The sequence below is a fragment of the Salvelinus namaycush genome, chromosome 11 (assembly GCF_016432855.1).
Source record: "Salvelinus namaycush isolate Seneca chromosome 11, SaNama_1.0, whole genome shotgun sequence".
Classification (NCBI taxonomy): Eukaryota; Metazoa; Chordata; class Actinopteri; order Salmoniformes; family Salmonidae; genus Salvelinus; species Salvelinus namaycush.
Window position 1 is genome coordinate 14247712 of NC_052317.1, and position 13625 is coordinate 14261336.

The 13625-nt window shown below is 42.9% G+C and overlaps 1 protein-coding gene across 1 annotated transcript in view; it reads left to right on the forward strand.

Annotated features, from left to right (window-relative positions):
- Positions 1–643: 643 nt before the first annotated feature.
- LOC120056300 (period circadian protein homolog 2-like) overlaps positions 644–13625 on the forward strand; it is a 48955-nt gene continuing 35973 nt past the window's right edge. Inside the window, exons 1-5 of the mRNA XM_039004541.1 lie at positions 644–792; positions 2056–2150; positions 3225–3320; positions 7420–7540; positions 7766–7886. Coding sequence (XP_038860469.1) covers positions 644–792; positions 2056–2150; positions 3225–3320; positions 7420–7540; positions 7766–7886 — 582 coding nt within the window. The remainder of the gene's footprint in view (positions 793–2055; positions 2151–3224; positions 3321–7419; positions 7541–7765; positions 7887–13625) is intronic.

Here is a 13625-nt window from a genome sequence, read left to right on the forward strand (position 1 = left end):
GTTACAAAGAAATGGTATTGAAATTCTGTTCTGTTGGATCCCGGCGTGGTAATTCCAACATTACTGTCAATGTTTGGCGTTGTTTACTACATCCAAATAGGTGAATATGGAGGACTTTACACACAGGCATACAGTATTTGACTATGTTCTCCGGTCTGTTTGTGTAGCGTTCATGGTGGGCCAGTGTGGGATGTACCAGTCCTTAGCCATGTTCATAGTGGCGTACCTCATCAGTATGACTGTTCTGTCTGTCAGTGCCATCACCAGTGAGGCTCTGGATGCTGGCTGCACCTACTGTGTCATTAGCACCACTGATCTTGGACCAGGTGTTGCCTGCTGAATACTGGTGGTCTCTGCTCTATGGCACGGCCATTCTTCTCTGCCTCTTCTGTCGGGTAAGATACTTTTCTCTCTCTCCTCTGCTTCCTTAGAGGCATGCTGAAAACTCCCTAGCCCGTACACACTGGGAGAAAGGACTGAGAAATGTGACGCAGTGTGTCTCTTCCTAGGGATGCATTATACCCTATTTCCTATATAATGTACTACATTTTGTTTGCAAACTTTATCTACAAATACTGTCATTTCAGATTGGCGCTCGCTCACATCAATGCCAAGGCCATCTTCCTAATTTTCAATAATCGTCATGTCAGTCCTGGCCACCTTCATCCTCAGTTTCTTCGCTGTGGGCCCGCGGGACATCACGCTGCCCTACGCTCCTGGTGCCAACGCTACCACCGGCCTGGGCACTGCCAACTTCACTGATCATTGCCTGGTAACCCTGAGGGACAACCTGTGGGGGGAGTATAGGATGTTTTGTTGGGGTGTGGTGGCATGTCAGGGGTTGGGCTATGTAGAGGTCTGGTGAGCATATCCATCAAAAGTACCTAAACGCCATTTTCACTAGGGCTGTATCCCAAATCCACCCTTTTGCCTCGGCTCTCCATTTGCGCGTTCACACGCTCCTCCGCCATATGCACAAGTTAACCATCACTAGCCGGCTTCCACCCGGTTACGCAACCCTGCACCTTAGAGGCTGCTGCCCTATAGACTTGGAATCACTGGCCACTTTAATAATGGAACACTAGTCACTTTAATACTGTTTAAATAATGTTTACATACTGCTTCACTCAACTGCTTTACAGTATATACTCTATTCTATTCTACTGTATTTTAGTCAATGCCACTCTGACATTGCTCATTCTAATATTTATATATTTCTTAATTCTATTCTTTTACTTTTAGATGTGTGTGTATTGTTGTGAATTGTTAGATACTACTGCACCGTTGGAGCAATTTCGCTGCACCCGCAATAACATCTGCTAAATATGTGTATGTGACAAATACATTTTTATTTGATGCACAAATTACCCAAATTATCGAGGGTGTAGGGGCTAACTAGATCGAGACAGCAAGGCTGCAGGCTCCAGAGCGAAGTGCTATCCCAACATGCACTGCAATATGTTTTTTCATACAAAATAACACAAAAATGACAAATACCGCCCAAATAATGTTTATCTGTTACTGAGGTTTATATCTTGTAAAATGACAGTGGGAAATTGTTCATTTGAATCTTCATTTGTGTTTTATTATTAAACGGATGAGGGCTGGTTTGGTATTCACCGTAGTCCTGTAATCCTATACGCTTTGTTTACACGGGCAGCCCTATTCTGATCTTTTGCCCAATTATTAACAAATGGGTTGATCTGATTGTTCAAGAGTTGATATGATTGGTCATAACACCAATTATTGGATGAAGATCAGGGCAACGTTAAGTTCCCAAACATTCTTGAACATTGCAGATAGAAATACCATGAATAGAGCTGACGTGATTCCTTATTCTAAATATGAGGATGTTTGATCTACATAGAAATAGACTATCTGAACGTTCCAAATTGTTCCAATTCTACAGAACACCCCCCCCGAATTGGGCTGCCTGTGTAAACGCAGTCATAATAGTTCAGAAATCCAAATCAGCAATATCTTGGCTTTGGAGATTGTCTTGATAGATGTTAATGTATTCTGTGATCTCTTCTCCTCTCCCAGCTGACTACACAGTAGACTGCACCACAGACACCATGATGACCTTTCCACTGTGTTTGCTGTCATGTTCAACGGCTGTACAGGCATCATAGCTGGTTCCAACATGTCAGGTGTGACTGAGGGCAGACATTGGCAGAAGTTCAGCGTACATGATGTGTGTGTTTGAGTGTTTTAGCAGACCTGATATTCAAATGCTATTTATGGTGTTTCAATTACTGTCAAAGACATTTGGAAGTTGTTATTTAGATATGTTTTTTATTTGAGAAGACAAGTAGTTGAGTATATGTATGTATTTGGAAATGCACTTAAAGTATTTTAAAATACTCAAATACACTAACTCAAATACTCCCTTGCATTTAACCAGGTATTTGAAAATAGTATTTAAAATAAGTATTTGAAAATACTTTAAAATAGTAGGCTATTTATAGGAAATTATTTGAAAATACTTCCAATAGAAGTAGTTGATTTGGCCGGCCCTGGGCCACATTATTTGAAAGTACTTAAATACACAGAAAATAAGTATTTAAATAACAAATACTCAAATACCATTTTTTAAAACCCAGGTCTGGTGTTTAGACATAATATTTTGTCACTGAAGCCATTTTTATTATACACTGAGTGTACAAAACATTGGGGACACCTGTTCTTTCCATGACATAGGCTGACCAGGTGAATCCAGGAGAAAGCTATGATCCCTTATTGATGTCACTTGTTAAATTCACTTCAATCAGTGTAGATGAAGGGGAGGAGACAGGTTAAATAAGGATTGTCAAGCATTGAGACATGGATTGTGTATGTGTGCCATTCAGAGGGTGAATGGGCAAGACAAAAGATTCAGTGGCTTTGAACGGCATATGGTAGTAGGTGCCAGGCGCAATGGTTTGTGGCAAGAGTTTCCCGTGTGTATCAAGAGTGGTTCACCACCCAAAGGACATCCAGCCAACTTGACACAACTGTGGGCCAGCATCCCTGTGGCACCCGAATCCTTGTAGAGTCCACGCCCCGACGAATTGAGGCTGTTCTGAAGGCAAAATGGGTGCAACTCAGTATTAGAAAGGTGTTCCTAATGTTTTGTACACTCAATGTGTGTGTATATATCTCTCGCTCTCTAATTTAGCAGATGCTTTTTCCAAAATGACTTATTCATGTGTGGACTCTCTCCTCTCTCTCTTACTCTACTCCAGCGGACCTGAAGAGCCCAAGCTACTCTATCCTCAGGGGAACCCTGGCAGCAGTCATCTTAACCTTCATCTCCTACAGCATTCCTGCTCAGCCTGCTGGTGGCCTACTCCTGTGACTGGTCAGCACACACACGCGCACACAGGCTTACACACAAGCACATACAGTGGCAAGAAAAAGTATGTGAATCCTTTGGAAATACCTGGATTTTCTCTTAAATTTCTCTGATCTTCATCTAGGTCACAACAATAGACAAACAGTCTGCTTAAACTAATAACACAAACAATTATACGTTTTCATGTCTTTATTGAACACACCGAGTAAACATTCACAGTGCAGGGTGGAAAAAGTATGTGAACCCTTGGTTTTAATAACTGGTTGACCCTCCTTTGGCAGCAATAACCTCAACCAAACGTTTTCTGTAGTTGCGGATCAGACTTGTACAACGGTCAGGAGGAATTTTGGTCCATTCCTCTTTACAAAACTGTTTCAGTTCAGCAATATTCTTGGGATGTCTGGTGTGAGCCGCTCTCTTGAGGTCATGCCACAGCATCTCAATCGGGTTGAGGTCAGGACTCTGACTTGGCCACTCCAGAAGGTGTATTTTCTTATGTTGTTGATTTACTTCTGTGTTTTGGGTCGTTGTCCTGTTGCATCACCCAACTTCTGTTGAGCTTCAATTTGCGGACAGAAAGCCTTACGTTCTCCTGCAAAATGTCTTGATAAACTTGGGAATTTATCTTTCCGTTGATGATAGCAAGCTGTCCAGGCCATGAGGCAGCAAAGCAGCCCCAAACCATGATTCTCCCTCCACCATACTTTACAGTTGGGATGAGGTTTTGATGTTGATGTGCTGTGCCTTTTTTTCTCCACACATAGTGTTGTGTTTTCCTTCCAAACAGCTCAACTGTAGTTTCATCTGTCGACAGAATATTTTGCCAGTAGTATTATATTATATAAAATATAATTATATAAAATATAATTAAATATTTTGCCACTACTGGAACATCCAGGTGCACTTTTGGCTTCTTCTGTGTTGTCCTCCCATGAACACCATTCTTAAGTGTTTTACGCATCGTAGACTCGTCAACAGAGATGTTAGCATGTTCCAGAGATTTCTGTAAGTCTTTAGCTGACACTCTAGGATTCTTCTTAACCTCATTGAGCATTCTGCGCTGTGCTCTTGCAGTCATCTTTGCAGGACGGCCACTCCTAGAGAGAGTAGCAATAGTGCTGAACTTTCTCCATTTATAGACAATTTGTCTTACCGTGGACTGATGTACATCAAGGCTTTTAGAGATACTTTTGTAACCCTTTCCAGCTTTATGCAAGTCAACAATTCTTAATCTTAGGTCTTCTAAGATCTCTTTTGTTCGAGGCATGTTTCACATCAGGCAATGCTTCTTGTGAATAGCAAACTCAAATTTTGTGAGTTTTTTTATAGGTCAAGGCAGCTCTAACCAACATCTCCAATCTCGTCTCATTGACTGGACTCCAACTTAGATGACTCCTGACTTCAATTAGCTTATGGAGAAGTCATTAGCCTAGGGGTTCACATACTTTTCCAACCATGTTTAAAGGATGCATTCAAAATAGAGAAAAATACAATAATGTGTGTGTTATTAGTTTAAGCACAATATTTGTCTATTGTGACCTAGATGAAGATCAGATAAAATTTGATGACCAATTTATGCAAAAATCCTGGTAATTATAAAGGGTTCACATACTTTTTCTTGCCACTGTACATATATGCAGACACCTGTTCACACACAACTGCATACAAGCATGCACACACACGCCAGCATGTTTGTTTACTTGGCAGTGGTAATTACATTATCAGGTAACACGATTATGGCAAGCCTCACAGACTTGAGATGGTTAACCATGGGTAAAGAAACCAAAGGCATCCTTCCAAAGGTTTATACAGTGCATTCGGAAAGTATTCAGACCCCTTGACTTTTTCCACATTTTGTTACGTTACAGCCTTATTCTAAAATTGATTGAATAAATTGTTTTCCTCATCAATCTACACACAATAGCCCATAATGACGAGGTTTCTAGACATTTTTGCAACAAAAAAAACAGATACCTTATTTACATAAGTATTCAGGCCCTTGGCTATGAGACTCGAAATTAAGCTCAGGTGCATCCTGTTTCCATTGATCATCCTTAAGATGTTTCTACAACTTGATTGGAGTCCACCTGTGGTAAATTCAATTGATTGGACATGATGTGGAAAGGCACACGCCTGTCTATATAAGGTCCCACAGTTGACAGTGAGCATAAACTAAGCCATGAGGTCAAAGGAATTGTCCGTAAAGCTCAGAGACAGGATTGTGTCAAACTGAGTAATCAGAGGAGAAGGGCATTGGTCAGGGAGGTGACCAATAACCTGATGGTCACTCTGACAGAGCTCCAGAGTTCCTCTGTGGAGATGCGAGAACCTTCCAGAAGGAAAACCATCTCTGCAGCACTACACCAATCAGGAACGTATGGTAGACTAGCCAGATGGAAGACATTCCTCAGTAAAATACACTTGACAGCCCGCTTGAAGTTTCCAAAGTGCACCTAAAGGACTGTCAGACCATGAGAAACAAGATTCTCTGGTCTGATGAATCCAAGATATAACTCTTTGGCATGAATGCCAAGTGTCACGTCTGGAGGAAACCTGGCATCATCTCTACAGTGAAGCTTGGTGGTGGCAGCATCATGCTGTGGGGATGTTTTTCAGCATCAGGGACTAGGAGACTAGCCAGGATCGTGGGGAAAGATGAACCAAGTAAAGTACAGAGAGATCCTTGATGAAAACCTGCTCCAGGGCGCTCAGGAACTCAGACTCGGGCAAGGTTCTGACACATGGGTGTGTCTTGGTGGTGGCAAGGATAAACCCAAGAAACCCACATCAAACCACACCCCCAAGTCAACTCATATTTGGCTTCGGGACAGGTCTCTTAATGTCTTTGAGTGGCCCAGCCAGAGCCCGGACTTGAACCCGATCGAACACCTCTGGAGAGACCTCAAAATAGCTGTGCAGTAACACTCCCCATCCAACCTGACAGAGCTTGAGAGCATCTGCAGAGAAGAATGTGAGAAACTCCCCAAATACAGGTGTGCCAAGCTTGTAGCGTCATACCCAAGAAGACTCGAGGCTGTAATTGCTGCCAAAAGTGCTTCAACAAAGTACTGAGTCAAGGGTCTGAATACTTATGTAAATGTGATATTTCTGTTTTTTTGTGTTTGCTTTATCATTATGGGGTGGTGTGTGTAGATAGATGAGGGGGAAAAAACGATTTAATCCATTTTTGAATAAGGCTTTAGCGTACCAAAGTCAAGTGGTCTGAAAACGTCTCGAATGCACTGTATCTATCTGTGGTGTAGTGATAATGTACCCCTCTCTCCCAGTCATCTTCTCCTGAGGGGACATCAACGTGAGGGGCCCCTCTACCCTGTCTGCTGCCGTAAGTAACCTTATAGGGGCCTCCCACATCCTCTGAGCACTCCCTAGGAACAACCTGGCGAGTGGTAAGGCTAAAATAACCTCAAGTCTGCACATCTTGATTGACACCATCTCCCTCAAAGGTTCTTATATCATTCTATTCTGGTATTCTACACAATGTGTCTCAGCTGTTTGGTGCTTTGCATGTCCACGTAGGTGAAAAACCATTCCTAAATCTCCGTTTTGGAAGTTACTAACTATGACCAAAGTTATCCTATTTACACTTGAGTCAATTTTTGGCACTAGCATTTATGTTTAGGACTACTATCGATGCCACATTGGCCGTTTTCAACCAGATACGTATCTTCTTTTTGGTTCAGCTTCTCTTTATGTGTGGTTAACCAGACATGATCAGTCCAGTTGGGGTTAAAGGGAGAGTTCTCCCTGAAATTCACCTCAACTTAAGTTCGTCATGATTTTAATTTCTTGAAGGGGGTCTTAAGGCGATGAGTTTATTCCACACAATCTGTAGTGTGTAGATGAAGTATGATCTATATGCGTACACAGAAATGGGCCTTAATCCCCAAATAATGTGTAAGATTGCCACTGGTGTCACTCAACGTTTTTTTTCTTCATGTTCATTTACATGGTGCCAATCCTAGTCGTCCTGCAATGATATTTACAGGTGGGGTCCTGGCTCTGGCAAGAAAGACCGTCACAAATTTGGAATCCCTTGGCCTCGGTGCTCATCTCATGGGTCCTAGTGCAGGTGGTGTTTTCAGGGAAGCTGAACACCATGACCTACAGAGTGACCATTTTCTTCCTTGTCTATGCTGCTGTGGATCTGGCCTGCCTGGCTCTGCAATGGGCCTCTGCACCCAACAGGTATACGATACAGTATAATGCCATACAAAATAGTACAGTACTACACCTCAATACGTTCTAGATATTGATAGCCCATTATGCTCTCATTTGTGCTCAGCTTTTGAAAACTCTGCTTTTTAAAGTAGTGTCAACTTCAACAACAGAGGCTAAGTAAAAAAAATAAGAAAAAAGCCACTCACTCCATACATGCAGTCATCCTGGTCCACCTCTTCTTCTTGTGTTCAGGCCGTCGTTCCGTTGCTTTACCTGGGACACGTGTGCTCGGGGCATAGTAGGCTGCCTGGTGATGATGTTCCTGATCGCCATCTACGGCTCGGCTGGCAAGGCCTTCATGTTGCTTCTGCTCGTGCACTACCTCTGTCCTACCAGCAGGGGGGGGCTACATCAGCCAGGCTCTCATCTTCCAACAGGTACTACACACACAGGAGCACGCCAAAAATGCACACACAGGTGTACACATTGACACTCTTGCACATTGTGAAGGAGTGGCCTTTCCTGATTTGACCTCGGTTTTTATTTGATGCTCAGTTAAATAAAAAATGTAAGTGTAGAATTGCAAGCAACCATGACTAAAGGCAAACGAGTTGTCTTTGGGGTGTGGTTTCATGTGGGTGCTTTTTGGGGTATGTCTTTGCCATTCAATCACACCAAACGAGAGCTAGTTCAGTTCTATGTGTGGGTTAAAGCAGAGGGAAGGTTCTACAACACCTTGCTACTCACGAGCATGATCAAATAATGTAGCTAGTGTAACCAAATCACTGTCTCAAACGACACCAGGCACAGTCTCAAGTTTGACGGTTGACAGCATGCAGACCTTGCAGCTAGCGTTGGATGTAATCTATATCTTGGCCATCTGAACTTTAAGGAAGCCCCTTTTCACTAGAGTAGCTATTTCCCAAACAATGTGTGCATTGCATATCAAGCTGATACACTGTGTTGTCTGGGGAATTCATTTTGCATGGACCAGTGCGCTGGGTGGAGGGAGTTTGCTCATTTTCAACCATTCCATCGGTCCTCCTAAGAGGTCTCCACCCGCCTGCGGCACCAGGCCATGCAAAGCGAACTCGCCCAGTCTTTTCCCAGAAAACACGGTACCACCACCAAGAAAGATCTGGGGGAGAAATATCTCTGGATGAGATGACAGACACAGTACAAGTCAAGAGACACTTTGACCAACTCCAGCCCAGCTCCAAGATCCATTTGCAGCCCTTGAGCAGAGCTGGCAACCATCAAACACTTCAAGCCGTCACGGCTAGGGGAAAGTGAGTGGCCATAAGAACAGAACTGTGGACAAAGTGGAATAAGAAGGCCAAATCTCTCTGGGCACATAAAACAAGAAGGCCAGTAACCTAGTGTCCTTTTCACACACTCGGCCCACTAAAGGAATCAGGGAGGTAATAAGAGTGGTGCCCTGACATTTTAAAACACACTTCACTGACCGGGAGTCCATTTCAAAGGCCACTTGGCTTTGCAAAAAAAGGAATGGTTTGTTGTCTGAAGTTAGAGGTTTTCTAGAGAAGACATTATGTTATTTGGGAAATCTGTGTTTAATTGAGCCAAAGACTGACTTTGTTCCATTCTGCTTTATTGGTATCTTTATCAATTTTGTCACACGGATATGCTCAGGGTATTATGCAGCCCCAATGTCACCCATTTTTTCCTTTAAGTACTTGATTGTTTCAATGCTCTTATTTGTACATGTCATGTAGAAGACGCTCTTATTCAGAGCACCTTACAGGAGCAATTAAGGTTAAGTGCCTTGTGGTGCCCTTGAGCGTCACCAATAATTAAAACCAGCAACCTTTTGTTTACCAGCCCAATGCTCTTAACCACTAGGCTATTACTGTACAGTAAGATCTGGAAAACTGCGCCCGCTGATATGGCCTTGTTTTTTGGCTTCTCAAGAAATGCTGGCGGCCATGACAGAAGCCAAACATGAGTTGGCTTGGGGGTGTGGTTTGATATGGGTTACTTGGGTGTATCCTTGCCACCACCCAGACACACCCATCTGTCAGAACCTTGCCCGCAGCTGTTTTCTCCCACTCAATCACAACAAACAAACCTCCTGCAGGTTGAGTTCAATAACTACAGGCAGATAATGTGAATGTAGTCCTATGTATATTTATTTGTTATGGTGCAAGTAACATTTTTATACCAAGTGTGTGTTTCCACCAAACTGACTTGTTGAGAGCCTCCCGAGTCGCGCAGTGGCCTAAGACACTGCATCACAGTGCTATCTGTGCCACTAGAGATCCTGGTTTGTGTCCAGGCTCTGTCGCAGCCAGCCGCGACCGGGAGACCCATGGCGCACAATTGGCCCAGCGTCATCTGGGTTAGGGAAAGGTTTGGCCGGCAGGGATGTTCCTGTCCCATCGCACAGTAGCGACTCCTGTGGCGGGCTGGGCGCAATGCACACTGACACGGTCCCAGGTGCACGGTGTTTCCTCCGACACACTGGTGTGGCTGGCTTCCGGGTTAAGCGGGCATTGTGTCAAGAAGCAGCGCGGCTGGGTTGTGTTTCGGAGGACGCACGGCTCTCGACCTTCGCCTTTCCTGAGTCCATACAGGAGTTGTAGCAATGGGAAGAAGGAAAAAAACTGACTTGTTGCAGATAAAAATCAGTGCGTGATTTCCCCTCATCAATCTACACACATTACCCCATAATGATAAAGCAAAAACAGGTTTTTAGATATTTTGCCTATTTTTTTGTATTTTTCTTTTTGTTAAACGATCACATTTACATAAGTATTCAGACCCTTGACTCAGTACTTTGTTGAAGCACTTTTGGCAGCAATTACAGCCTCGAGTCTTCTTGGGTATGACGCTACTAGCTTGGCATACCTGTATTTGGGTAGTTTCTCATATTCTTCTCTGCAGATGCTCTCATGCTCTGTCAGGTTGGATGGGGAGCATCGCTGCACAGCTATTTTGAGGTTTCTCCAGAGATGTTCAATCGGGTTCAAGTCGGGGTCTGGCTGGGCTACTCAAAGATATTCAGAGACTAGTCCCGAAACCATTCCTACGTTGTCTTGGCTGTGTGGTTAGGGTCGTTGTCCTGTTGGAAGGTGAACTTGCGCCCCAGTCTGAAATCCTGAGAGCTCTGGAGCAGATTTTCATTAAGGATCTCTCTGTACTTTCTTCGGTTCATTTTTTCCTCGATCCTGGCTAGTCTCCCAGTCCCTGCCGATGGAAAAAAATCCCCCACAGCATGATGCCTCACTGTAGAGATGATGCCAGGTTTCTTCCAGACGTGACACTTGGCATTCAAGCCAAAGAGTTCAATCTTGGTTTCATCAGACCAGAGAATCTTCTTTCTCATGGTCTGAGAGTCTTTAGGTGCCTTTTGGCAAACTCTAAGCGGGCTGTCATGTGCCTTTTACTGAGGAGTGGCTTCCGTCTAGCCACTCTACCATAAAGGCCTGATTGGTGGAGTGCTGCAGAGACGGTTGTCCTTCTGAAAGTTTCTCCCATCTCCACAGAGGAACTCTAGAGCTCTGTCAGAGTGACCATCAAGGTTCTTGGTCACCTCCATGACCAATGCCCTTCTCTCTCAATTACTCAGTTTGACCAGGTGGCACGCTCTAGGAAGAACCATTTAAGAATGATGGACACAATCCTGTCTCGGAGCTCTACAGATAATTCCTTTGGCCTCATAGCTTGGTTTTTGCGCCTAGCCAAGGGTCTGAATACTTACATGAATATGTTATTTCTGGTACATGCATACATACATACATACATACATACATACATACATACATACATACATACATACATACATACATACATACATACATACAGTACAAGTCAAAAGTTTGGACACACTTATCTTTATTTTTACTTTTTCAACATTGTAGAGTAATAGTGAAGACATCAAAACTATGAAATAACACAAATGGAATCATGTAGTAACCGAAAAGTGTTAAACAAATCAAAATATATTTTATATTTGAGATTCTTTGAAGTAGCCACCCTTTGCCTTGATGACAGCTTTGCACACACTTGGCATTCTCTCGACCAGCTTCATGAGGTAGTCACAGTCAATTAACAGATGTGCCTTGTTAAAAGTTCATTTGTGGAATTTATGTCCATCTTTATGCATTTGAGCCAATCAGTTGTGCTGTGGCAAGGTACGGGTGGTACACAGAAGATAGCCCTATTTGGTAATATACCAAGTTCATCTTATGGCAACAACAGCTCAAATAAGCAAAGAGAAACAACAGTCGATCATTATTTTAAGACACGTAGGTCAGTCAATCCGGAAAATTTCAAGAACTTTAAAAGTTTCTTCAAGTGCAGTCGCAAAAACCATCAAGCGCTATGAGGAAACTGTCTCTCATGGGGACCATCACAGGAAAGGGAGACCCAGAGTTACCTCTGCTGCAGAGGATAAGTTCATTAGAGTTAATTGCACCTCAGATTGCAGCTCAAATAAATGCTTCACGGAGTTCAAGTAACCGAAACATCTCAACATCAACTGTTCAGAGGAAACGGTGTGAATCAGGCCTTCATGGTCAATTTGCTGCAAAGAAACCACTACTAAAGGACAATAAGAAGAAGAGACTTGCTTGTGCCAAGAAACACAAGCTGAACAGCTGTGTCTTTGTGAGACGCAGAGTAGGTGAACGGATGATCTCTGCACGTGTGGTTCCCCACATGAAGCATGGAAGAGGAGGTGTGATGGTGTGGGTTGCTTTGCTGGTGACTTCCTGTGATTTATTTTAAATTCAAGTCACACTTAACCAGCATGGCTACCACAGCATTCTGCAGCGATGCACCAACCCATCTTGCGCTTAGTGGGACTATCATTTGTTTTTCAACAGGACAATGACCCAAAACACACCTCCAGGCTGTGTAAGGGCCATTTGACCAAGGAGAGTGATGGAGTGCTGCATCAGATGACCTGGCCTCCACAATCACCTGACCTCAACCCAATTGAAATGGTTTGGGATGAGAGTGAAGGAAAAGCAGCCAACACGTGCTCAGCCTACATGGAAACTCCTTCAAGACTGTTGGAAAAGCATTCCTCATAAAGCTGGCTAAGAAAATGCCAAGAGTGTGCAAAGCTTTCATCAAGGCAAAGGGTGGCTGCTTTGAAGAATCTAAAATATTATTATGCTACAATGTAGAAAATAGTAAAAAGAAAGATGTTTTTATTTTACAAGGCAAGGCAGTTAAGAACACATTTTTATTTTCAATGAACAGTGGGTTAGTTAACCCACTGTTCCTAGGCTGTCATTGAAAATAAAAAAGGTTTCTGTACCAAATATTAAGTTCTGCTTTTCTGATGTATCAAATACTTATGTCATGCAATAAAATGCAAATGAATTACTTAATCATACAATGTGATTTTCTGGATTTTTGTTTTAGATTCCGTCTCTCACAGTTGAAGTGTACCTATGATAAAAATTACAGACCTCTACATGCTTTGTAAGTAGGAAAACCGGCAAAATCGGCAGTGTATCAAATACTTGTTCTCCCCACTGTATCTCCCTCACTAGCTTTAAGCACCAGCTGTCAGAGCAGCTCACAGATTACTGCACCTGTACATAGCCCATCTATAATTTATCCCAAACAACTACCTCTCCCCCTACTGTATTTATTTATTTTGCTCCTTTGCACCCCATTATTTCTATCTCTACTTTGCACATTCTTCCACTGCAAATCTACCATTCCAGTGTTTTACGTGCTATATTGGATTTACTTCGCCACTTTTTTCTTTTTTTGCATTTACCGCTATCACACCTCATTTGCTCACATTGTATATAGACTTATTTTTCTACTGTACTATTGACTGTATGTTTGTTTATTCCATGTGTAACTCTGTGTTGTTGTATGTGTCGAACTGCTTTGCTTTATCTTGGCCAGGTCGCAATTGTAAATGAGAACTTGCCTACCTGGTTAAATAAAGGTGAAATAAATAAAAAGTATCTGCTCTCTCATAGGCTAGAATAGTCCCACCTGATCTCCTCCTCCTGCCTGTCTTCCATAGTTGAGGACATGTATTTCCATTGTTAGAGCAGTCCGGCAAATATCTTGTCAATATAATAGATCATCTTTGCATCTTTAACCCCTTACCCCTGACCCT